The 25581-nt window shown below is 39.9% G+C and overlaps 1 protein-coding gene across 2 annotated transcripts in view; it reads right to left on the reverse strand.

The window, feature by feature from the left end:
• The window catches only part of TBX15 (T-box transcription factor 15), a 106374-nt gene that overhangs the window by 4143 nt on the left and 76650 nt on the right, over positions 1–25581 (reverse strand). For both annotated transcript variants that reach the window (XM_003892484.5, XM_009216561.4), the window contains exon 7: positions 11830–11927. In XM_003892484.5, the coding sequence (XP_003892533.2) occupies positions 11830–11927 (98 nt within the window). The remainder of the gene's footprint in view (positions 1–11829; positions 11928–25581) is intronic.

Raw genomic sequence — 25581 nt, forward strand, 5'->3', positions numbered from 1 at the left:
GAGAATCTTCCATGATGTAACTTCCTCCTTCACAGCAAGGTTAGGAGTTTCCCAGCATTGTCAAGAGCTGTGATTCCCCCAAGGAATGTAATATCCTTTAGATCACCTACGGACTCATGTTGGGACTCTTAGAAGATGAGCATTATAAAAGGGTAAGGAGCATTTTAGGTAGAAAAGAGCAGGAATAAGGTTTTTCTCAGTGAAGAGAATGTTATAAAAACTAGCAGGGGCTCGGCGCACTGGCTCATGCCTGTAATCCTAGCACTGTGGGAGGCCGAGGCAGGTGGATCTCTTGAGGTCAGGAGTTCAAAACCAGCCTGGCCAACATGGTGAAACCCTGTCTCTACTAAAAACACAAAAATCAGCCAGGTGTGGTGGTGGGCGCATGTAATACCAGCTACTTGGGAGGTTGAGGCAGGAGAACCTCTTGAGCCCAGGAGGCAGATGTTGCAGTAAGCCAAGATAGCGCCATTGCACTCTGGTCTGGGCAAAAGAGCAAAACTCTGTCTCAAAAAAAAAAAAAAAAAAGCAGGATTCCAGAGACATTGAAATACAAAGAAACCATCCACAGTGTGCTAAGGACTCAGGGGTCCCAGATGTGTCAATTAAGAGACAGATGCTCTCAAAGAGGAACCTAAGGTTAATTTTTAGCAGGAAAAAAAAAAAAGCATTCAGCTTACAGCCATGGACATAGGTAGTAGTGCTGGCTATAGAAGTACAAATTTGGCTCTTGTTGTTATAATAGTTTATTCAGAGGTAAATTTTGACAAAGCCTAACTAACAACAAAAGAATTTCAAAAGAATTTCCCCCAATGAACTTTCAAGGAAGAATTGTATTTAATAGAGTCATTTCAGAAACTTCTCCTTCCTCATTTCTAATACTCAACTTAATGTAACAAACCTGCACGTTATGCACATGCACCCTAGAACTCAAAGTATAATAATAAAATAAAAAATAAAAAATCCCTTAAAAAAAAAAGTAAAACGATTTTTATTCCACAATTTGAGACAAAGCCAACATTGTAAATACCACTGGGAGAAGGAAGCCAGCAGCTGGCCTTGTTGGAAAGAGCCCTGAGTCTGATTCTAGGCTTATTAACCTCTGTCCAGTGCAGGCCACCTCTTCATTCTCATTAGCTGTGAAATCAGGGACTTGAACCAGTGGGCCTCAGTTTCTGTCCTTCTCAGCATATCTGTAACTGAGGTTTCAAGTAATATAAAGCGTGAATTACCAACAAGTACTTTCCATGGAATTATTTTAATATAATGAAGGATGTCTGGCAGGAGAAGATTCTAGAAGGAGGGGGAAGAACATCTCATCTGTCTTGTTTCTATACAGCTGAATGGCCAGACCTTCTGTGCCTTGCAGAAATCTCAAAGATTTATTTCAAGTGTGTAGTTCTTCTTTGAGGCATCCTACACATTTTCCTTATTTTCCACTCTAAATGCCATGAGCTTCTCTGAAATAAATGCTATGGCACAAATGGAGAAACCTGACTCCAGCTGTAAAGAGATATGTGTTTTATGCGATAAGTATCTGATCACTTCTCTTTGAAAGTTCATCCTTGCTCTCCCTGATCTGGTGTTTATGTGGTCCCTGAGGAGACCACCTGTTCAGCATGCCGTACTGTCCTGTTATAGGTATATTCCATCAAGCACCTGGTTCTAGCCCTGCAGCAGGAAGCATAAGGTGGAACAGACGACTTCCTACAACTCTAAATGGTTTTCTCTGATGGCCCAAGATGGAACGAGTGGTACTGATTTGAGGCCTCAATTGGTTTCACTACAAAAAAAAAAAAAAAAAAAAGGTGGGGGGAGGGTGGAACTATTAACAAGTTACAGGGATTTCTGCTGAGCAGATGAAAGACACATGTTAAAAAGTTTGTAGTCAGCTTGCTTGGGCTTTTAAATGACATTCACTGGAATTGAGACTTGGTGGCCTGCTGAGCTTGAGTGGGTGAAGCCTCCATGTGAACTATTGTTTGAAGGAGGCAGGGGCAAGCCTGTCCAAGAGAAGGTCACCTTGCTTCCATGCACTTTGAAGAAATGCTTTTGGCCGGGCGCGGTGGCTCAAGTCTGTAATCCCAGCACTTTGGGAGGCCGAGACGGGCGGATCACAAGGTCAGGAGATTGAGACCATCCTGGCTAACCCAGTGAAACCCCATCTCTAAAATAATACAAAAAACTAGCCGGGCGAGGTGGCGGGCGTCTGTAGTCACAGCTACTCGGGAGGCTGAGGCAGGAGAATGGCGTAAACCGGGAGGCGGAGCTTGCAGTGAGCTGAGATCCGGCCACTGCACTCCGGATGACAGCCTGGGTGACAGAGCAAGACTCCGTCTCAAAAAAAAACAAAAAAACAAAAAATGCTCTTGTGCACATAAAGTACTCAATACAGATAACAGCTATTTTTCAAAGTCCCCATAGAAAGAGAAGACTATGGTATTCATTTTACAGAGAAGCAAACCAAGATACTGACAAGTCTTTCTCCTCCTATGATCTAACAGCTTGTTAACTGTTAAATAAGACTGGAATTTCCAGCCAAGAGCAAAATGAGCACAAAGAGGAAGCCCATCCTCCTTGTTCATTTTCAACACTTGGCTGACTAGAGATTCTCATCACAGAAAAGCTAGGGCAGGGCGGGAGGCCAGGCCAGGCCACACTGATATAGGAGGGTAAGAGCTGCCGCTCAGAGCAAAGCATGCCTTTCTTCCCTGTGCCCTCCTCGCCTCTGTACCTGCCAGGTCCTAAGTGCTCTGAGCATCTTGACAGAAATTTTATTTAATGGGTGAGTGTGGTCTATAGGGTCAAACAAACCCAGTTCCAATCCAAGCTGTCTTACTGATTAAGGACAGAACCGTAGCAAGTTAGCATCTCCAAGCCTTTTACACTATTAAGGAATTGCTGATATCTACTTTGTAGAGATGTTTTGAGAAATAGATAAGATATAATAACATATGTTACAAAGTGCTCATAACTGTATTTAGCACATAGGCATTAATTTTTTTAAAAATAATTTTTAGTAGAGATGGGGCCTCACTATGTTGCTCAGGCTGGTCTTAAACTCCTGGGCTCAAGCAATCCTCCTATCTCAGCCTCAAAGCATTGGGATTACAGGCGTGAGCCACTGCACCTAGCTCAGCACATAAGCATTAACTATTCTCTTCTATGAGAGAAGAGTGAAGGAAAGAGAAAGGAACTTCGGTTCTAATGTGAATGGCTCTGCAGTGTTGGACTCTGTCTGTGGAGCTAAGCATCTTGGCCTCTCCCCACCCTGATGAGCATTATGTCCCAACAGCTACATGTTTGTTGTAACATGCTACAGGAACCTCCATTGCTGTGAATGATGGAACACTAGGCCAGGTAGCAGCTATGGCCCTACCTGTGCCACATTTCCAAAGGCTAACCTAACTCTGGTTTCTCTCTGAATTATCTGTCCATCCTCCCTCACTTCCAGTTCAGGACAAGAATGGCTGCCCGTGTCTCCATCTTTCCTCAAATGAAGCAAAGTGGAATTGAGAGAACACAAATAGCTGGACTGTTGTCATTCCCACTATCCTTAGAGGTCTTAATTCACTTCTGAGCAGTGATTAAAATATAATGCCCTAAGTAGTTTAAAACTTTCAGGAGTTCGGTAGCATCTGTAGGATCTGTAGGTCCTGTAGGATCTGTAGGGTCTGTAGGATCAATCTCCTACAGCCCCAGCTCCCTTCATCCTATTTTACCCATGGGCCAACATGAGGCGGCACACATGAAAATTCATATATGACATTAACTTGCTCCAATATCCAAGGCTAATGGCCAAAACAACCAAAAAGGATACGTTTAGCAGTAATTCTGTATGAGGACAATAATGTAGAATACACTTCATTTTACCATAAAGACAAGTTAAATGTGACCATGAAAATCCTGAATACTAAACCTGCTGACTTTTGCATCTCTAAATTGATCATTTCCAGATTGTAATATGAGGGCTTTCACATACAGTTTCTTTTTCAATTTATTTTGTTGTGCTTTTCTTCCTCCTCCCCCCAAATTGAAAAACAGTAAGGCGAAACTCCATCTGGGCTAGTAAAGAATAAATTTCCATGTAATTACTTGGTTCCATGAGCCAGACTCTTCTCTCGTATAATTCAATGGCATCTGTCTCTGAGGAGTGCTGATTCACTGTGTATCCCTGAGAAGTCTTCTTTGAGGCTTTCAAACAGGTAAGAGGTAAAATATCAGCACCCTATAGACTGATCCCAGAGAATAAACCTAGAGATCATAAAGTTTAATGAGCACAGCACTGTTCATCTCAACAAAAGAATTACTTAGTTGAGATGAGTACCATCCTCATAATGCAAATGTGAACATTAGAGTGCTAATAGGAAGCGTGTGGTTTCAATCTTAGAAAGATTCCTAATGAATCGTTCTCCATAAAAGTCAAAGGAATGCACAGACCTAAACTCCTTCTCTTTAAAATAGCTTTGAATATATTCATCCAATCCTCATTTTGCACATTGGTCCTCTGTGTTCTGCTTCTTAGATGGTCCTATTTTATACCTACCACATTCCTTAGGTGGACTGCAGCATTTCTTCATTTTCCATTAACTTAATTGTTTTCTCCGCTACTTGTTTTACTGCCTTCCTTGCCGCAGCATGCATCTGTTATCTTCATTTAGAATTAATCTGCTTCTTTCTGGCAACAGTATCTAGTTTTCCCACCACTGCACACTTTCTCCCACTCTCACTGCTTCACCCTTACCTTCAGGGAAGGCACGTGACTCAGGCCTGGACAATCAAAGCATCATTTTCACCCCCACCATAGTAATTAAAATTGAGATGACTCGATTAAAGGCAATTAGACTCAATGAGATTTTGGTAGAAATCTTAGGAGAAAGGTACATGCCTTTTCTCATCAGATTTAAACCTCAAAATATGTAGGTCCAGGGGTTCTGGTAAGCATGTTCATATCATGGGGAACCTGAGAACAAAGTCAGGATGATAGCAAAGTTGAGAAATGGAGTTGATGATCTTTTATGGGTGCCTACATTAAGCTTTGCCTAAAACTGGCTATTTGAGTCATTTCAGTTTCATGACCCAATGAGTTTCTTTTTTGCTTTGCCATTTGGGTTTTATATTATTTACAACAGTAAGAATCCTCATTGATATACCTCCATAATTCTATAGGTAATTCCACTATGAAACTGAAGGGGTAGGAATATTAAGATAAAGTTGGAAGAGACAGAAATAAAAATGACAACGGTAGGACTAGACTGTGAACCACTTTGTCAAATGGAGGCTATGGATGATTCCTTCCTAAGACATGATAAATCACCTATGAGTAGAAACAAGGTATTTTAGCTATGTAAATAGATATCTAGCTCTGTAAAAAATATCTAATAAGATAGTGCCTTTACTTTAAAAATATATATAATCTCTTAAATGGTTGCTGGCCTCATTCTGATCAATAAGAACAGGCTAAACAATGAAGTGAAAATGCTGGCAACTTTTCAAGATGATTTTTTCATATTAGTGTTCATGACAAATAAGGAATATAATGTACAGAATAGAAAAACAACAGCTGCTGTTTTTTTTTAATTTTTCTAAAAGTTCAGTAGAAAGAAATGCACAAATCTAAACAAAAAGGCAATTTCAAAAACCAATTATAACCCCACAAATGGTGAGAAGATAAAAGAGGAGCGTCTAAAGACATCAAAGTGACCATTCTCTGATAGGTTTGTGAAATGCAGTTAGATAAGACATAAAAGGAAGAATATATAAATAAAAGCAGGAAAAACAATGGTGTGATCTTGTGGGAATAACATTAGGATGCCTAAAATTAAGTGAAGTTTGTAGTCTTCCCTAACAGTAATACTCATATTTTTTCTTGCACTGGGTTTCTTTCTTTCAAAGTATATCACTTTAATTAACTATTCTTGTCATTATTTCTATCCCGAGAAGACTTAACATTACCCACAACAGCATAAGAAACACTAATGTTAATCGACTGCATGAGTGAACAAGTGACTCTTACTTCTTAGTACTAAAGCTTCAAGGTCATTTTACTCACTCCCCATATTATACATACTGACAGACGGATTCCTGAGACCATCAATAATTTTTCCCAACTTACTATCTTGTTATTTTCACTTAAGAATTTTGGGGGCCAGGTGTGGTGACTCATGCCTGTAATCCCAGCACTTTGGGAGGCCAAAGTGAGCAAATCATTTCAGGTCAGGAGTTTGAGACCAGCATGGCCAGCATGGTGAAACCCCATCTCTACAAAAAATACAAAAATTAGCCAGGCATGGTGGTGTGTGCACCTGTAGTCCCAGTTACTCGGGAGGCTAAGGCAGGAGAATCGCTTGAACCCAGGAGGCAGAGGTTGCAGTGAGCCGAGATGGTACCACTGCACTCCAGCCTGGGTGACAGGGCAAAACTCTCGTCTCAAAAAAAAAAGAAAAGAAAAGAATTTAGAGTAATTTCTTCATTTATTTTCTTCTTTTTTCTTTTCTAATCATCATGCCCTTCAAATTTTATCCCAAAGTTGTCTCTGGTTAAGTTTTGCCGAACACATTGACATTAGTCCCTATGATATAAAACCTAGCAGAGTTTATTCACTTATTCAATAACTATTTGAGTACTGAATATACACTCAACCAACTGGGAGCGTCTGGACTCAGGGATTTAATCATGTGGGGAAAAAATAGTGAGAAAAATGTGGATAAGAGACATTAATGAAAGAATGACACAAATAAACAAGAGTTTACCTTAAGGAGACGTGGCCTACTCTAGATGGCAGGGAATTTCCCCAAGGAAATCCTATTTAAGCTGTGATCTCAAAGACAGATAGCACTAAGAAGGCAAGTGGGTAGCAAAGAGACTTCCAGGGAAAGAAAACAACGTGGCAGGAAAGAGCACACCATGTTTGAGAAAGGGAAGTAAGATGAGTGATGCTGAAACAACAGAGAGAATGAGGGGAGGTGATATAGGCTGAAACTAGAGTAGTAATAATAGCAATAATAAGGATGATCATAGAGAACATTTTTGAACACTCAGTAAATCCTAGGCTCTTTCCTAAGCACTTTACATTCATTAATTCTCATTGTTGTTATCTCTATTTTAGAGGTGAGGCAGCAAAAGCCAGAACATGCAAGGTCTAGAGACAATGTTAAGGAATATGTCTTTCATAGGTGCAAGTAAACTGTGGCCATTGAGCAGCTTTAAGCAGACTGGAGATAGAAGGTTGAGGCACAAAGATGTGTGTTTTGAAAAAATGACTCTCATTTCTACATGAGGAATGGCTTGGAAGAAAATGTAGAGACTATGGAGGACATTACGGTCATGCAGTGAGAGGCGACATCAGTGCAGAGTGGTATGGTAGCAAGGAAGGTTAGAGATGTGGACAGATTTAAGAACTTAGTAATGGTTGGGCATGGGGGTAAGGCAGGGAGGGAAAATTCCAGGATATCGAGTGTTCTCCTTCCCCGTGGAGAGGGCACCAGGCTGTGAGGTAGATGCTGACTCAGTTTTGGACATGCTGAGCATAAGGAACTTTGGAGACAAAATAAAATATGAAATCAATTACTGTTTGTTTTAATGGATTGAATTGAGATACTCTCTACCCCCTATCAGGAACTCTTCATGATTATAGTGCAGAATTAGGATATTGCTCTTCTATAGCTAAAAATGGAGTGCTTTAAAAAAATTCTATGTGATTATTCACTGGTAAGCTGTACATATGGCCATTATTCCTCACCTCAGCGATAAATAAGATCTGTGTAAATCGGCTATGTTGTGATCATTACAGTGACGTCACAGTTCAATGGCTCACGTCCACCTAATTGTCCTTCTTTCCCAGTATCTTACTTGTATGACTTGATCAGTAGCTGATCCCTCTCACTAACCAACCTCAACTAATACAAGTCAAACTGATGAAAATTCACTCACCAACAGAGATACTCATAATCCTGACCCTTTAACTGCCTGACAAACACTGAAACACCCAATGGTACTGAGCTCTGTAGTGATGTCTGCCAACTCTCTTGGAGAATGGAGAGCTTTTGTAAATGGCAGGTCCCCTCATGTCCACAGATGGAAAGTTGGCAGTTCTGGTGTCATTGGTCCGGAATGATTCCTTTTAGAACAACAGTTATTAAACAGCTTGAAGTCACTGCTGACAAAGCTCTCAGTTTTGCCTACTCAAATAGCTCCATTATATACATGAGGAAGTTGAGGCACATATTTTATTCAAGGATATCCATCAGAACAACAACAGCATTGCACTTAGCTATAACTGACCTGGACTTTTATTTCCTTTTCCTTCTATGTTTATATTGCCTCAGTCACTTTCTCCAAGCATAACTTGCCTGGTTAGTTCCTTTCCCCTTGTCACTAGCAGTGTTCAGGCAAAAGCCATTCCTGAGTTAGAATCTTCATCTCCAGAACCTCCAGCCTCTCTAGACTCTCCAAACACATAAACGTCCTTGAGTCTAACTGAAGACATCTGAAGACCATATACTTAACTTATAAAAAAATAAAATATTGACCTATTGAGAGTTAATGCTCAAGTTGTTGAACAATAAAAACCATTAATAGGAAGAGCAAACTAAAATCTTTGTGGAAAATTAAAGCTGTAGTAACAAAGAAAAAGAAAAATAACGTAATCTGGTGGAAAGGAAACTGTCCTGTCAAATAAGAGATCTGTGTTGATACTCTCAACTTAGTTCTGCCACCGCTTAACTATCGATATGATACTAGACCAGACTCATCCAACCCATGGCCCAAGGGCTGCATGCAGCCAAGAATAGCTTTGAATGCAGCTCAAAACAAATTTGTAAACTTTCTTAAAACATTATGATATTTTTTGTAGTTTTTTTAAGCTCCTCAGCTATCATTAGTTTTAGTATATTTCATGTGTGGCCCAAGATGATTTTTCATCTTCCAATGTGGTGCAAGGAAGCCAAAACATTGGACACCCCTGTATTAGACTGCATCATGCTTCAGTTTCTTTTTTGTGTCAAAGGCAGAAGATAATTAATCTCATGCATTCTTCTCTCTAAAACAACTATTTAAAATACTCTATTCAATGTGATTTTAAAAATAAAAAGATTTGAATTTTTGCAAAACTGTGGAGAATTTACCAAGTGCTTTCCTCGAAGTTTTATCAGCAGATGAGTCTTAATGACAAGAGAAATAAAAGATGGCAGCAAAGCCAGGACGAAAAAAGCATCCTTAACCTCATGTATGCAGAAAGACAGATCCACCCTCACCAGTAGCAGCACAAAACTGTCTAGGACTGCTATGTGACATGACAGATATTCATGTGCTTGAAACAATGAGGTGATATGGACAGTTGGATAAGTCAGTTAATATTTGGCACCAATCTTAGGTTTGGTGCAAACACTGCCAATACTCACCTCATTAAAAGGGAATTACTGTAAAAAATAGACTACCACTGCAGTTTCCACTAGAAGTTCATTCCTCTCTATTCCTTCTAAGATGCAAAGCAGTTCAGCACGCACGGTTGTGTCTCTTCTCTTCATTTTATGAGTGATACTGTCCAGAGTCACTGAAACTCTTAGTTCTTAAGGGAAGAGCGGATGGTGTTGTTGGGTTTACATCCTTTGTTAACGTCAAGAAACCAAGCCACATATTTTTTAATAATGAGAATCTGGATCAACTTCAATGGATATTTCAAAAATATATTCCAATTAAACTATTTAATAGAGTCCTGGCTTTTTCTCTAGCCCCATCCCATCACCATATGTATCCAATAATTCAAGTTCTTTCTTCTCTTCCGATAAAAATGAGGGTCACTGAAGTGTTTTGAAAGTTCAGTTTATCTGAAACCATTGTTTTCAAAATGTCAATAATAACCTTTCATACTGGCAAATTTTTAGTATAAGTACCAAAAAACCTACTATGCTGCACATCTAAGTAACCCATGCAGGCTTCCTGTGTCTGTGCCTGCCCAACGATCACCCTCAATGATTACTCCATATCCATGTATATATACACATTAGGTGATTGTGCTCCAAGATGAAGGCTGAGAGTGGCTCTGCACACCTGAGTCACAGTGCCACCAAGTGATCCCATTCAATATTCACTGGGTACGTACTGGGTGCCAGGCCCTGTGGTAGATCTTGGGGATACAGCATTGAACACAATTGTTGCCATTAATGCCTGCCCTCTGAAACCGGCAATATCACTGCCAACCTTCTCCGACCAACCTCCATGATACAAACTCCTGCTTAGCTAGAGCTTGGAAAGGCAATGAGTAAAGCAAGGGCAGATAAGCAAAGAAGCCATCTCAGAACTAAATCAAATCAATGACACATTTTTGTCTACACAGCATGTTTATATAAATTTCCTCACACACACACAAAAATTATCCCTCTTTTGTAGGTGAGAAAGCTGGAATGCAGGAATAGAATTAAATTGCTTCAAATTTAGAGAATTTGTGACCATCAAAGATAAGGGCCTAGATTTTCCTGAGTCCCTTTAAGCCCCTGCCTCTTAATGGCCATCCATGAGGGCTTCAAACCCGTGACGACACCTTGAACAACTATTGACTCTGCTTCTAATCACAGGTTTGTAGGGAGGAATACATAAAAGAGATGGAAATTCTGGATCACTTACTTCACCAGATCCCTGTGAAAATGAACAGTCTAATCATGTTTTAAATAATTAATTATCAGAAAGGCAATATTCCCTGGTCCTGACACAACTTTGCTTAAGTGTCTACATACAGGGACATAAGGGCCTTGAAGGTGAAGATAATGAGGATGATGAAGACGATAACAAGTAGTATTAAATGCTTACTATGATTTTAAATGGACGATCTCATTTAATTCAAGACTTCTATTTGTTTCTACTTTTCCATATAATGCAGAAGATAAAACTGGGTGTCAGAAAAGTTGAGGGACTTGACCAAGGTCACAAAGCTAGAAAGGATCAGTGATAAGAGCCTAGCCTAGACCTAGTCTGACTCCAGAGTCTATGCTTTTAATCACTATGCTCATCTTAAAACCTGACAGATTTCAGCAATTTAGGTTACAAATCTAATTCAGTGTGCAAAATGTTAGAAGCTCCTCTGAAAAGAGAATGTAATATAATACATGGGTGCTATGCCTGGGGAAGCTACAGACTAAACTAAGAAAATCTGAAATAAGTCACGACCCATCTGGCCACAGGTTTCCCAACCTGAGCTGCAAGGAAAGAAAAACTATAAATTGGATAAAAAGCACAAAGTTCAAAGCAGTAGAGGGGGACGTCTATTTAGTCCACCAGCTGAGGGGGGTGTTGTTTTATATAAGCAAAAAAGGAAAGAACACAAGTTGCAAGATTCAGATAGGCTTGCAGCAGCCCACTCCTCACCTTGAGACCTGATACAATTTATTCCCATTGCCCAGAGCGAAGATTTTGCTCATCACAAAACTTTTCTTATTCTAGGGAAAACTGAGAAGGCTACCATGAGGAATAAATGAAGTTATTAAGAAAATCTCTTCAAATACCAAGGCATATGTGAATGCTTAGCAATATTAATAATAATATCATCATTATCATAATAATATATCATGTAATGATGATATTATAAATACATAACCGCACTGTCAGGAAGGGTGAGAGCATTTTGAGTGCCAGATGAAATGCTGCCTTTGGACCCAGCTTGTTTACCCAAGTGGTGATGCTTTGGTTATTTACAGAGCTCCTGAGTTCTCTTCATTCCAGGAGAATTGGTATAACCCATATCTTGGCCTGAGGCCAGATGTGCTATATTCAGTTGAGCTCCCCACTCTGTCCCTGGCCCTGTCACTAAGCAGAGGCCTTGCTCCAGGGCTTTACCTTGCTGCTTCTGCATGGTGGTGAAGTCTTCAAAGGTGAGTGTGCGCACAGGAGGTCTCCAGAATGCATAAGTCTCCATGATGGCTTCAAGTCCAGTTCTGACGAGAGAAAAGCCAGCAAGGGAAGTCATAAATAATCTCAAGAAATGCAATGACTTTTCAAAGATCCAGAGGTAGACTGTTAAACAGGTAATAAAAACATAGGTACTAAGATCTACCACCATCAGGGTAAATTAGGGTGAAAAAAACTCAAGGTACGATGATACTGGACTGCAGGGGGAATAACAAATTAACCCAATTCAGATAATTTGCAAGCAAATCTACAACTATGATGGAATTTTATTCTGACCCTCCTTTAAAGGAGGCTTGGTCTGCAGGGGAAAAAAAAGCATGGTAAGTGTTAAAGGTTAAGGCCACTAAAATCATGAGTACAGTTGTGGAGAAAGTAACATTGACTGTTTCTCTAGCACAGAACAATGTCGTCATCATTACCACCGTGCACTGACACAGCCTGACTGAGCGTCAGCTGCTCACCTTGGGTATGTACAGAATGAATGGAACTGTCAAACTGCTGTGGTTTTAATGTCTTCTTAAATCAACAGAGATGAGTAGAGCAACAGAAATAAAAGGAGAGGTAAGCAATGAAATAGAGTTGGGTTTCTGCTGTAGTAAGAAACACCTACCTGAAGATAAAGAAAGGGCTTGGTCTCAGAAATTATGGCTCAGGCAAAAAGACTAATACATTTCTCTAAACATTCATCTGCATTTTAGTAACCTAATAATCAACCTAGTCTTTGGTCATCACAAACTGTCAGAGTTCAGGAAGTATATAGTATTTTACAAGTACATTCTTTTAAGGCTCCTGGTTCATTTATATTGGAAATTCCATAAATTGGACCATGTATATACTGTCTTTTTACCCTTCAATTAACTATACCTCTAATACATATGCAAGTGTTGATATACATCATTTTCACATGATTATTGAGGTTATCTCAGATATATTCTTGCTGATATCCATACCCTCAAAACAAAATATCAGCTGGGGCTTTGTTTGAAGCTTTGAACACAGCTTCTAATTACTGATTTTTCTTTTTAAAAAAACTGCTTCACTTAACTAAATAGAGGGAGGAGAAGTGTGGGACTTGTGAGAAAGGTGGGAGGAGAATGGGAAAGAGCAGATGGCATAAATCTTTTCATTGCAAAGTCACTGGAAGGTGGGTGGTATGGCGTCCCTTCCTGAAATGGATTAGCTTTCCCTTTTGAGATGAAACTTCTGCTGCCTGTGCTTCTTTCTTGGTAATGTATTTCCAGAGTTCTCTTCAGCCTTACATAACAAGAATAAAGACATTTTATTTTAGGTGAGAACAAATATCCTTTACTTAACAACAACTATGGGAAACCCTGAGGTTCTTCTCAGATGAACTGTTGATACGCTGATTGACTCTTTGTGTTGGAAAATTTCCTCTCTGAATAGGCCTCACTTGCACAGTTAACTTTCTAAAGTCTTCCCTGGAATCTTGGAGGCTTTAAATACACCAATGTTGGCAAACCAAACTCTGTATTTTAAGAAGAGGTTCAGACAAGAGAGTGTTGCATGGTGTTTATTAGCTGTTAATCTGTTAGAAGTAGGAATAGGAGACATCTCCACATAGTCACTCTACGTTAATGTTGAATACAGTACATGAAACTATTTGTGGAGAGAAAGAGCCCAGGCAATTAGGGAGTTCAGAATAATAAGGGGATAGGCAGATAAAGCCACACTGAGCCTGGATGGATAGAAGAAATAGATAGGCCAGGCTTAGGTCTTACTGCTTTGTTTTGGAATGTTGGCCACCCACCAGAATATCTTAGGATTCCCTTTAATGGCACAGGAGGCTCACTGAAAATGGCAGGGTCTTTATTGTTCCACCTCCTAGTTCATTCTTCCCAGGAACATGTACTGATGATGAGGAAAAAGTATTAGCTCAAGGACAAAGAACAGTCCCTTCTCAGTTCATAATAAAGTACTAGAAGACTATGAAATTGCAATAATATACTGATACACTGCCAATGTTTTATTTGTTGAGTAAATAGAAAATGAACTTCATTTTCTATCCTAGTTCATTTTGTGCTGCTATAACCTACCATATGCTAGGTAATTTATAAACAATAAAGTTTATTTGGCTCACAGTTCTGGAGGCTGAGAAGTCCAAGAGCATAGTGCTGGCACTTGGTAGGGGCCTTTGTGCTGAGTCATACATGGTGAAAGATGGAAGGTCAAGAGAGGGCAAGAGCAAAAGAGAAAGGGTCCAAACTCATTCTTTCATCAGGAACACACTCCTATGTTAATTAGCCATTCATGGGGCACAGCTCTCAGAACCTAATCACCTCTCACCAGCTCTCAACACTGTTGTATTGCAGATTAAGTTTGGAACATATAAACTTGGGGAAACATGTTCAAACCACAGCAGTTTCATTTTCATAATAGGCAAGAAGACTGTGACAAAAGTGTTAACAGTTTTATTTTATTTAAGCGGTTAACTCTATATAGAATAGTGACCATTTATTCATTAATTCAAATCTAAAATCCAACTAAAAGAACTGAGTTGTAAAAGCACAGATTTTAAATCTGGGAAGAATCTTGGATGCCATCTACTATACCTCTTATGATATCATCTTGAATGGTTATCCACCTCTGTTGGTATACATATCCCCAGGAAAATTTTCAGTTTTTTGATAGATCTGATATAACTTTCACCCTCTGGTTCCATTACCAATAAGTAAATAGTAAGAGGACAGGCATTTCCCACAAGGAGTCCACCTGCCACATCCTCAGCAGGGAGACCTTCCTTAGCTAAAGAACGTAATGTACAACATGCCACATATGGACACATATGTAATCCATCCAGGGGTCTGTCACAACAAGGATCAATTTGGTAGTGGAATTGTGTGGGGAGGGTTATGGCTCCCAAAAAAGTAATGGCTAAGACCACACATGCCTAACCATCTTATTAATCCACAGTGGATGTATGTCTCATAAATATATCCTACATAGCATATATATATAAATTATTCTATAATAGAAATGATCCTATAATATATATTATCCTACGGAGAATAATATTGGTCTCATAGATTTATATTATTGATTTTATTTATGTATTCAGTGTGTATTGCTTTTTAGAAAAATTAATCCTATTCATTTACCATATTCCACCTCTTTTATTTGTCCTCAACCCTATTATGCTTCATTGGATAGATCTAATTATTAGAAGGTACTAGTTCTATAAATCAATATTTGGTGTAGTGCCATGCCAAGATTAAACAATTCACCTCTCTCCACCACTAGTATGTTCGCATCTCAAGGGCTTGGGTCCCATGTTCTTCTATGCCCAGTTTTCTAGCACAGTGCTGGTTACAGGGTAAGATCTCAAATGATATGCATTGAATTAATAAGTAGAGGAATTAATGCTTTATTGCTGAGTCATTCTTACACTTTAACAAGCATTCACTGTTCTAAGTCTAAAACTTAGGAACACAACTTGGTGTAAAATAAAGTCTCTGAAGACAGAAAAGATCCTCCAGTATTAGAGATTTGAGAATTGTTTCTATAGCTTATTGTGATTGTGCCTTTATTAACTTCAGGCTCAGAGAGGTTTGCATTTTCATTGTATTTTTTCCATTCCAGTCATAGAACTTCTGAGCTTCAGCAGAGTCTGAGTTCCCTTGCAGGGGCATCTTTTCTTATAAGAGTTCTTGCCAACCACCTACTAACATCTTCAGTCAGTTGGATGTCTAGTCAAAATTTACCCTGTGCTACATATTGTTTATCCATTTGTCATCATTTTACCCTAGTTTTGTAAAATTTTACTCCAAGTTTTTAAAAGTGAATTCATTGTCTCACAGGTGAAAAAAGCAGTCTTAGGTAATGGTATGCCATTAACGTGTTCCACATGGTGAGCCTCTCAGGTCTGCTGAACACCAGAGACCTGATGTCATCTCTGAGATTTCCAATCAGAGAGAGTCAAATTGGCAAGTGTCCCCCTCTTGCTCATTTCTCCCTGTTAGCTCCAGTGACAACACAGGCCGTATCAAAACCACCTTTGTTCAGTGCTTTGGCTATAATAACCTCTCTGGTTTCCAGACCTCTTCTCTTTAGGCTTTTCAGGCTGCTCACTGGCCAAGCCAACAGAATGTGCTGAAGAGAAGGGGAAAGAGGAAGAAAAGAAAGCAAGCCAAGGACCTCTTTTGCAAATTGATGATGCCTTGAAATCAATTTATTTGGAAAAATAGTCAGACTACAGAAAAAAAAAATCCTTCCAACATTTTCAGTTCAAAAAAGATGGCAGGATCATTCCTTCAAAGTTCAACAAATATTTGATAAGTACAACAATAATTATAATAACTTTCATGACCCTACTTGGTAGCACTCCAATACATATTTCTGCTTTTCATTTGTCTTGAGATAGGGAGTTGCTTTTTAATTTTTCCTTTGTTTATTTTCTCTTTAGTTCTGACTTCCTTAATTTTTACTCTTCCCCATACTATTTGCTGGTGACACTGGTAACAAAGGGAACATATGCTATGGGTTGATAAGGTCATTGGTCGTCTCTCAGTGGAAGATAGAAAAAGACTAAGGGAAGCCTACTGAGACAGAGGTCTTGAAGTAATAAAAGAGTTATCCAACCAGAAAAAAATACTTATATGCTAAGTTCAGGAAATGTAAAGACAGAAAAGACACAGGGTCTCTACTCTTTACAACTGTCTTGTTTTTTTAAAAAAGGAACAAGATATAAATGACTAGTTTCTGAACTATGCAGTAAATGTTACACTGAAGATACGTATGCCAAGATGCCATGGAGTATTGAGCAATAATCACTTAATACACCTGAAAAACTCAAGGAAGATTCCACAAAAGGTCAGTTATTTAAGCTTACTATTAAAGAGTACTCAGCCATTTTCCATCTAGAAAAGAGGCAGGAAAAGTTTTTCTAGTAGACTTAACAGTATGTGCAAAGACTTGGAGGTATGCAAGAGAAAGTATGTTTTCAGGACATAGTTCAGGGTGACTGGAGCCTAGGGTACAGAATGGGAGAGGAGCAGTAGACATCATGAACATTTATTCCATGTTAGGTGCTTACATTTTATCCCATGGGTGGTGCTGTGCCTCTGATCCCCTTTATTTTCCCTTCTAGTATTTGAAAGGACATATAACTAGAATATACTGTTCCTTCAGATATAATTATCACATCTCAACATTCATAGATTTTCTTGCTTGGTTGAGGTAAGACCAAACCTTCCATACTTCCTTCTCCTTCACTGGATCTGAAATAGAATTACTCAGATCAAAATATCCAGATTACTCAGGAATTTTATTGTCCAGGGATATTCTAAAAGACCTCCCAGCAGAAGTGTGCAAATTGACTAAAAACCTAACAATCATTCAAAACTTGGCATTAAATAGTACCATAAGTACATCTACATGAGGAAGTAGCTGTCATTAACGTGCCTTGCAATGGCTTGGGAGAACAAGTGTCCAATGGACAGATGCTTGGAGTTGAGTTAAAATTGTTCCTTACCAAGTGATTCCCAACTTGAGAACCCTGTCCTCCCTTGGCATATGAATCAGTAGCAATGGCAGTCCATAAACAGTTTTCACTGACTCAAGAAGTGTAGTAATAACCCATGATCGCACAAAGTTGGTTAACTAGAATATTAAGTTTCTTTGCATTTGACTGAAATTGTCTAACTTTAATTCAGTAATGCTAAAATCACATAAGGGACAAATTAGCATCACGGTTAAGAGCACAGGCTCTGGGGCTAGATTACCTGGCTTCAAACTGCAACCCTGCTGACTATTAATGCAAACTTGGCCAAGTTATATAACCTCTTCATTTCTAAGTCTGCCTATCTATAAAACGGAGATAGTCATAATACTTCCTCCTAACTGTGATTTAATAAATGCAGACTGATTAAAGACAAAATGTATCAAAACAAGAGAGAAAACATAATGAAAGTTTGAGGACCATTGGTCTAACTCAAGTGAAAGAATTCCAACCATTCTGCTCAGATTGTGACCTATAATAGAAGAATATATTCTTACTTCACTGAAATCCAAAGTTCTGTCAGCCGTCTGGCTCTGGATTAAATGTGGAGGGAGCTATACGGTACCTAATTCCATTTTTCATTGTCTTCTCAAAGAAACAAAAACGTGTCCCTCAAGTCCCTGTAGGCCTCATTATCTTGCAGAGATTTCAGACTCCAATATGTTGGCCATTAAAAAGACGTCCCTCTGTTCGATGACACCATCCCTGGGCAAAAGCCACATATAACAAAATGATTGCCAATTTTCTCTGGCAAGTTCACACAGCCAGGAGGACAATGGTGGAAAAGGCTCATGACAAGGGAGGGAGAACAAATAAGGCAGAAAAAAATGTTAAGTACTGGCTAAAAGACCACAGGCCAAGGAATATGATAAACAGCTATGGCCTGCATGAAAAGCAGGAGTCCAGCTGGATCATCTGCCAGAATCCAGCACAGGGCCAGCTATCTTGAACTGTAGATGTGGTAGAACCTGATGTAGCGTCCAGCACGTATTGCTTCCTTAGATCTGCTAAATGGAAGAAGGCACCCATGCCAGGGATAACAAAAGGGTATGCAAAATTTGTGGGGGCTGGTAAGATTGCCAGGAAAGAGCAGAAAGAGATTGGCTGGAAAAATATACCCAATGGCTTTAAGGAAACCAAATGAAAATATAGAAATTGAAAGTGAGATAGACACTTGAGATGTCATGCTGGTTAAATTAAAGACAAGTGGTCAGTTTACTGACTCTAAGCTCACTATATGAGCCTTCAGGAGTGACAGGGAGCCAGAGGTGGACAAAGATACAATTTCTGTTGATGAGCAAGCTATGTCTAGCAGAAGAGAGTTAAATCATTCTCTGTAGGTTGTCATTAGCTGGATTTACAAATTCTTAAAGCTAATACCTCATCGTGTTCAGTCTTACCATCAGTAAAATGGGAAATGGTGCATTGACATCATCAACTTGGAGATTAAAATGGACAATTTGGACCACAGATACTCTATGAAATAATTATTACTATTGTTTGTATACTTATTATTTGAATGGCTAAAAATAAATATATGAGGTTAAACTGTATGAAATTGCTAGCATTTTGCCATTTTAGACCTATAAATACAGTATTTTTTATGTTTAACTTAACTGATAAAGGTATAGATAAGATTTGAGTTACTTGGTATAATAGAGAACTCTATCAGCAAATTTTAACTGAGATCCTCTGTATACCCTTTCTCCTCCCACCCTCAAAGACAAGTTGTTTCAGATTTCAGCAAAAATAAACTGGCCCTGGGATTAATTTCTAGCTGACTTTTCCTTGTCCCTTCTTTTCCTCCTGTTAATATTAGGCACTTTGATTCCTCACCTTACCTTCCACCTTCTATTATTGGATGTTGTGAGGAGGGGCTGGCCCTCCAACAGGGGACTCCTATTTGTGCCCAAGAGAAGTGGTTCTTTATAAACATAGCCATGGGACAGCAGCTGCTGAAGAGGTGATCATGGGAAAGTTCTTTGCTCCCAGATATTTTCTCCACCACCATTAGAGAGAAATTATTTCTCGCAGGTTAAGTATCAACCTCATTAAACATCCTTTTTCAGTGAGCAAATATATCCATTCCCGTAATGCAATGAGTGGCTCCATTTTTAGATCAGCATCCTCTGACACGTTATGTAAAAGGACACTAGGCACCAAGAAGAACTGCCACCAGCCACATTCCCAGCAAACAGCACTGCTGGCTGCAAACACTCTAAGAATATAAGCTCAGACTCAGATGTCTTCTTGCGCCTCATCCTGCAAGCCCTATTGTTTCTTCAGTGAGGGGCAATGCATTAAAACTACTTACCCATTAAAAAAAACAAACAAACAAAAAAAAACTTCCTTGTGATACAGAGCCTGCCACTGACTCCTTTGTGATAGGTTCTAAGTTATAGAATTTGAGTGTTCTGGCTCAGGCCTCCAATGGTGGATTTCAAAGAGAAAAACATACCCTCCTAAGAAGTTGTACCAATTCCCTGGGCTAGAGAAGGGCCATTCCACTTGGGCCCTATTGTGGGACCAACAGCAGTGGCTTTGGGGTATCATGCCAGCTGGAAATATCTGGAGGAAACTGTGTCAGATGGGACAGTCCTGCCTGCAGCCCTACTAGATGCAATGGAGGCTAGGAGTAAGGGTAAAACCCAAGGTCACAGACAGGATGAAGGCTCTGTCAGAGGAAATCCCAGAGTCTTTCACTCCATAGCACGTTTAAGACAAGTTCATAGAACCTTTCACTAACCAGACAGACCACAATCTTAATCATCTTATTTTTATGTATGTGTTTGCTTTGAAGGAAGTCCCTGAGAATTATATAAAATTTCCCAAGCTGACTTGTGCTTTCTGTAAAATCTTGGCAGCCGCCCCATCAAGGACAAAGCTTTCACATCAGATGTGGGATGAAAGATGCAAAGTAGTCTCTTTCCTTCCACTTCTTTGGTTATCTCTTTCATGTGCAGGGTCTTGGCAGTTGTCATGCTCCCTCTAGCTGAGCACGGTGGACTCTCCAGGTATGCGTGCACATGCACTTCCCAGGGGTGCTTCTCGAAAATTAGACCCAGCGCAAAGACTCTTGCCCCTCTTCAGCTTCAGGATCTTTGTCTTCTCCTTGGTGCAGGTTCCCCATTGGGGTGGCCATCCTCAAAGACATAATTTTACCTCTTGGTTCACTACTGCATGGCCTTTCTCAACCAAACTTCATTTTGCTTTAACTCAGTCTCTGGGAACCACTTCTTTTCTGAAGCTCGCAGGCACTGAAAATTGCTAGGTATCCTTCTCCAGGGAGCCAGAACACACAGACATGCTCCAGCTATCCAGAGCCAGATCAGAGGGCCTCAAGGGTATGTGTGTCTAATCTGCAGTTAGGCTAAATCAATGTCTTACAGCAGCAATCAGTCTCTGACTTTCATCAAAATTGTCATTCATTTTAAAGCTAAGCCTATTTAGAGATTTGCTCTTTCTTCCCTCCTTATGTGGTATTCAAAACTAGCTCCTCACTGCTGCTCTACCTGATTTCCCCCTGGTTGGGATAGGGCTTTCTCTCTCTAATGCTTCTGGTTTTTATATTCTGTGCCACTCATCAACACCTTTTTACTGTTTTGTGGCTAATTGAAAAATTATTATTTTATTCTGTATTCCTGGCACCATGAAAAACAAAAATATAAGAACAGAAACCTGGAATAGGTACAGTCCCAGTCTTCCAGGAGCTTATAGTGTAGTAGAGGGGAGAGCCCAGGAACACAGAGCACAAGATCAAAAAAAACAAAAACAAAAAACAAAAACAAACAAACAAAACTCAAGCTGAGAAAAGCTATTTTTTCCTGAAAATGGTCAAGTGTTACTGTCTCCCCCAGTAGGAGAAGTCTCCCAGAGGCAACCCTGGATATTGTGTCTGAGAGCTATAGGCCTGATAACAGGTGAACACTGCCCCCTCCCACACACACACCCAAAGCCAGATTCAGGCCACACAATTTCTAAGAAATCTAGAAGTAGAAACGACTTAGAAAAAAATAAAAAAAAAACAATTTCCCTCCCATTGCAGACACAATGCCTGGAAGCAAAATCTGTCAGTGATTTCACTCCAGAAGAAATGGCCATCTGCTATTCTTCCCCACAATGTGAACACACACATACACCCACTCTTCTCTCTCTCTCTCTCTCTCACACACACACACACACACACAGTCATATACAGTTATACTTATACATGCACACATTCACACACATATTCACACATATATGAATACTTACAATACTTATACAAACACACATAGACACACACTCACACATATACAGGTTTACTTACACACATGCACACTCAACATTCACACACATACACATGCATGCATGCTCCCAGTGAAGACTTCTCATCAGAGGCTTAATTACTTGGTAATGGAAAGTAGCAGTTCCATAAGTCAAGTCTGAAGGGTGGAGCCCTTCCCATGCTTCTCACCTGACACTTCCTAAAGGAGCAGGGAGAACTACAACAGGCTCTAATGACGGTGGCACCACAGGGCTGAAACGTGAACTCACTGGGGCTCCCACTGGGGTCTTACACAGTCCAATGAATATCACCTCTTATTTCACCCAAGCTCAGAATCTATTCTGTGGAAGGCACAGGAGCCTAATGCCATGGAGACCAGAATACCATTTTCACTATAGATAAAGGTGTTTGGGGGTTGTGGCATAGGTGAGAAGGCTGAATGACCTGGCTAGAACTCCCCTGAAATAAGCCGATGCCCCAGAAATGTAGGCCTCCTCTGCTAGACTTTCCACATAGTGGAAAGACAGCTGGGAATGTATGTTCTGCAGGTAAGCAGGCAAGAATCTGGGAAGTTCCTTCTTCCAGACTCACCAATCAGATCTGGTTCCCATTTAGAGGAATGAGAAAGTGATGGGGCTAGAAGCCAGGAGGACTTCTTCATGGATATCCCTGGTTTGTTTTTGTTGTTGTGGTTGTTGTTGTTGTTTTCTTCTTTGAGATAGAGTCTCGCTCTGTTGCCCAGGCTGAAGTGCAGTGGCATGATCTCGGCTCACTGTAACCTCCACCTCTCAGGTTCAAGCGATCCTCCTGTCTCAGCACTCCTAGTAGCTGGGATCACAGGCACACGCCATCATGCCCGTCTAATTTTTGTATTTTTACTAGAGACGAGGTTTCACCAGGTTGGCCAGGCTGGTCTCAAACTCCTGACCTCAGGTGATCCACCCGCCTCGGCCTCCCAAAGTGCTGGGATTACAGATATGAGCCACCTCACCCGGCCGGATGTCTCTTTACATCAACATATGAAAAATGGGAAGCTAGTATGCTCAGCCACAGGTCCCTCAAGCACTCTTTTCTATACTTCAGAGGACATAGCTGTCAGCCAGGGGGCCACACTCGGATGGTTCTGAGTGTGAGAGGCTTATGGGCTGAGAGAGACTCTCACAGGCATTTGAGGAGAGTGTTGTGGGTAGCTGCGTCCTCCCCATCTTTCTTCTCATTCCTCTTTCTTGAGCCTCTGGATTGTACTAGGATGTATTGAGATTGACAAACCTGAACATGTTTTGGTTTGAGGTTTGGCAAACTCTGTAACTCCAAAGTCTTCCACAAATGTTTTGTGTTCTGCAAAACCAAAAAACATTGGACAAGCACTTTCCCCCCTAATTTTTAAGCCCATGTGTTTTTATAGGAAATACAATCCGTATGTTTTGGGTACATTTATATGCAACTCATCAACCGTGCTCCTCTGCATGAGTCACTTGATGTCTAAAATGCATGGGGGAGATCTTAGATTTAAAATTTAAAAATTAGAATTTTTTTTTTTTTTACCACGGAAGGGCAATAGATGAGGTGCTGGATGGAAGGTGGTGAACTGGGTCCTGATTCTGGCGCAGAACCACAAGTTCCCAGAAGATTTGCAAATAATTCTCTATATCCTCATCTATCAATATTTCCCACCTACAAAGTGGCATTAATAATTGTTGCCCTCATCAGATCCTGTGGGTAGCCAGTGAGAATTAAAGTGTGATTATCAGGTAATTTTGAGATATTTAAAGAGAAAAATACAAGGACCCCCTTACTTGCCTTAACAATTTATTTTAATACAGTTTTCCAGAATGCTAAAGGACAAAAATGGCTTCTATCTTTAGTAATTCATCCTTGCCCCATCATGAGACACATGACTTCAATGTTATAGTTTCATCTGCTAGGGAAGGTCAGGCTGGCTTCCCATTGTCTACTAGGAAAACACTTATTTACACGGGGATAGAAAGTTGATAATGAAGTCACGGGGAGTAGACTACGAAGACAAACTAAGAATATACAGTTTGTGTTACTTGGAAAAGCAAATGTTCTAGGTGACTTGAATAGTGTTTTTACACAGATTAAAAGGTAGGATTCTGCCTTTTAGAGTTGGGATTCTGTTCTCAATATCTGTTGAAGATAAGCCAAGTGTAAACTGTTAGCATGATAAAGCACAAAGCATTCAGGCTTTGAAGTCAGGCAGAGTCGGCTTTAATACCTGCTCCAGCTTTACTATGTGACAGTAGGAAAACTGCCCAACCTCTCTGAGCCTCAATTGCTTCATTTGTAAAATACGAGTTGTTTTCAAGATTAGAGAAAACATAATTAAAGGTCTGGAACACAGTAAATTAACTGATAAGATTTCTGATAGTACTTAAAGTAGCCCTCAGATTTTGATGGAACATAATGAAGAATTCCCATGCTATCAGAAAAGAATAAATAAATAAAGCAGGGAAATGAGCTAATGAGGATCCATAGTTCTGCTTTCCTGGAGCCCTTAGAGAGAATAGAGCTCATTAGGAAGGACACACACATAACTGTCCACCCTGAACAGTAAGACAGTCACCAGCCTTCAGGCCAGTAGAAGAATGAGGGCCTCAGTACTTGAACTGAGATGTCATCACAATTCCTAGCCAACAGCAAATTCTTCAAGATACAACAGTCTAATTCTCAAAGTTAAAGAGTGGCTCTATTTCCTACAACATAGATCTAATGCTGGTCAACACTCGCTTATCTAGCCTACTTTTCTGCTATAAATCATGCCTCAGCACCTTCATTCTCATGATGCTCAGTCATGTTCCTGTGCAGGGGTCATGCTTTGTAGTCACAGGGCCTCCTTGATGTATCATAGACATGCCTGGCACACATCTGTCTTTGCACTCGCTGTTTCCACTGCCCCAGAGTACATAGCTGGCAGTTTCTTTTGCAACATTCATGGCATCTTATCAGAGACACCATCCCTATTCACCCTGTAAAAATGTCTCCACCTCTCACTCTACCTCTTAATCTGATTTATTTTTCTTCTTCGCATTTATCAACAATTGACCTACATATTTCTCGATGCCTTTGCAGTGCAGACAACAAATGGTCCAAGTACATTCAGATGGCAATTTCCAAGGAATGGGTGACTGTTCATAGGAAAGTACTTATTTAGAAATCAAATTCAACTTTAGAAAAATGAACAAAAACTCTGAAAAACACGGACTCAAATGGGAGAAAAAAAGCAAAGAAAATAAAATATTTCAAGTGCCAAGAATAAAATAAGCAAATACTAAATGCTATTGGAGATACAGAAGGAAGGAAAAAGAAAGAAGTAGTTTAATAACTAACACCAGGCTGGAACCCTTAAGAGAGAGAGAAAGTTGTATCTAGAGCAGAAATTCTTAACTTTAAGACTTTTTTGAAAATCTGAAGAAAGGTATAGACCTCTCTCCGGGAAAAATGTACATCTATTCATCCAAACACAACCTTACCTACAATATCTGAAACTCCTGAAAAATCTATCCATGTACTCCAAGCTAAGGTCTTAAAAGCCCTTGCATACCATGGCCTGCCTCCAGAAATAGCCTGTCATGAAAGTCCTGCCCCAAAGAATCACCACCAAGACAGGTCTAGGGGCTTCTCTACAAAAGGCCAGCTTCTATTTCTGATCTCCTTATCACTAACAAGGTCTTCAGTTAGCCCACAGTGCAGAACACCTTGGAAAAAAGGCAACAGGAAATGGCTTGCAAGCACATTCTGCTGACCTGGACATGTAAAATAAGCTAATGGGATGGAAGAGGACGGGCCATCTGAAATGAAAGTAATAGGTATTCATTCCTCACTGGCTAAATTTTGAAAATGAGGGCCTCTGTCTTGTTATAAACAACGAATGATCGAA

The sequence above is a fragment of the Papio anubis genome, chromosome 1 (assembly GCF_008728515.1).
Source record: "Papio anubis isolate 15944 chromosome 1, Panubis1.0, whole genome shotgun sequence".
NCBI lineage: Eukaryota > Metazoa > Chordata > Mammalia > Primates > Cercopithecidae > Papio > Papio anubis.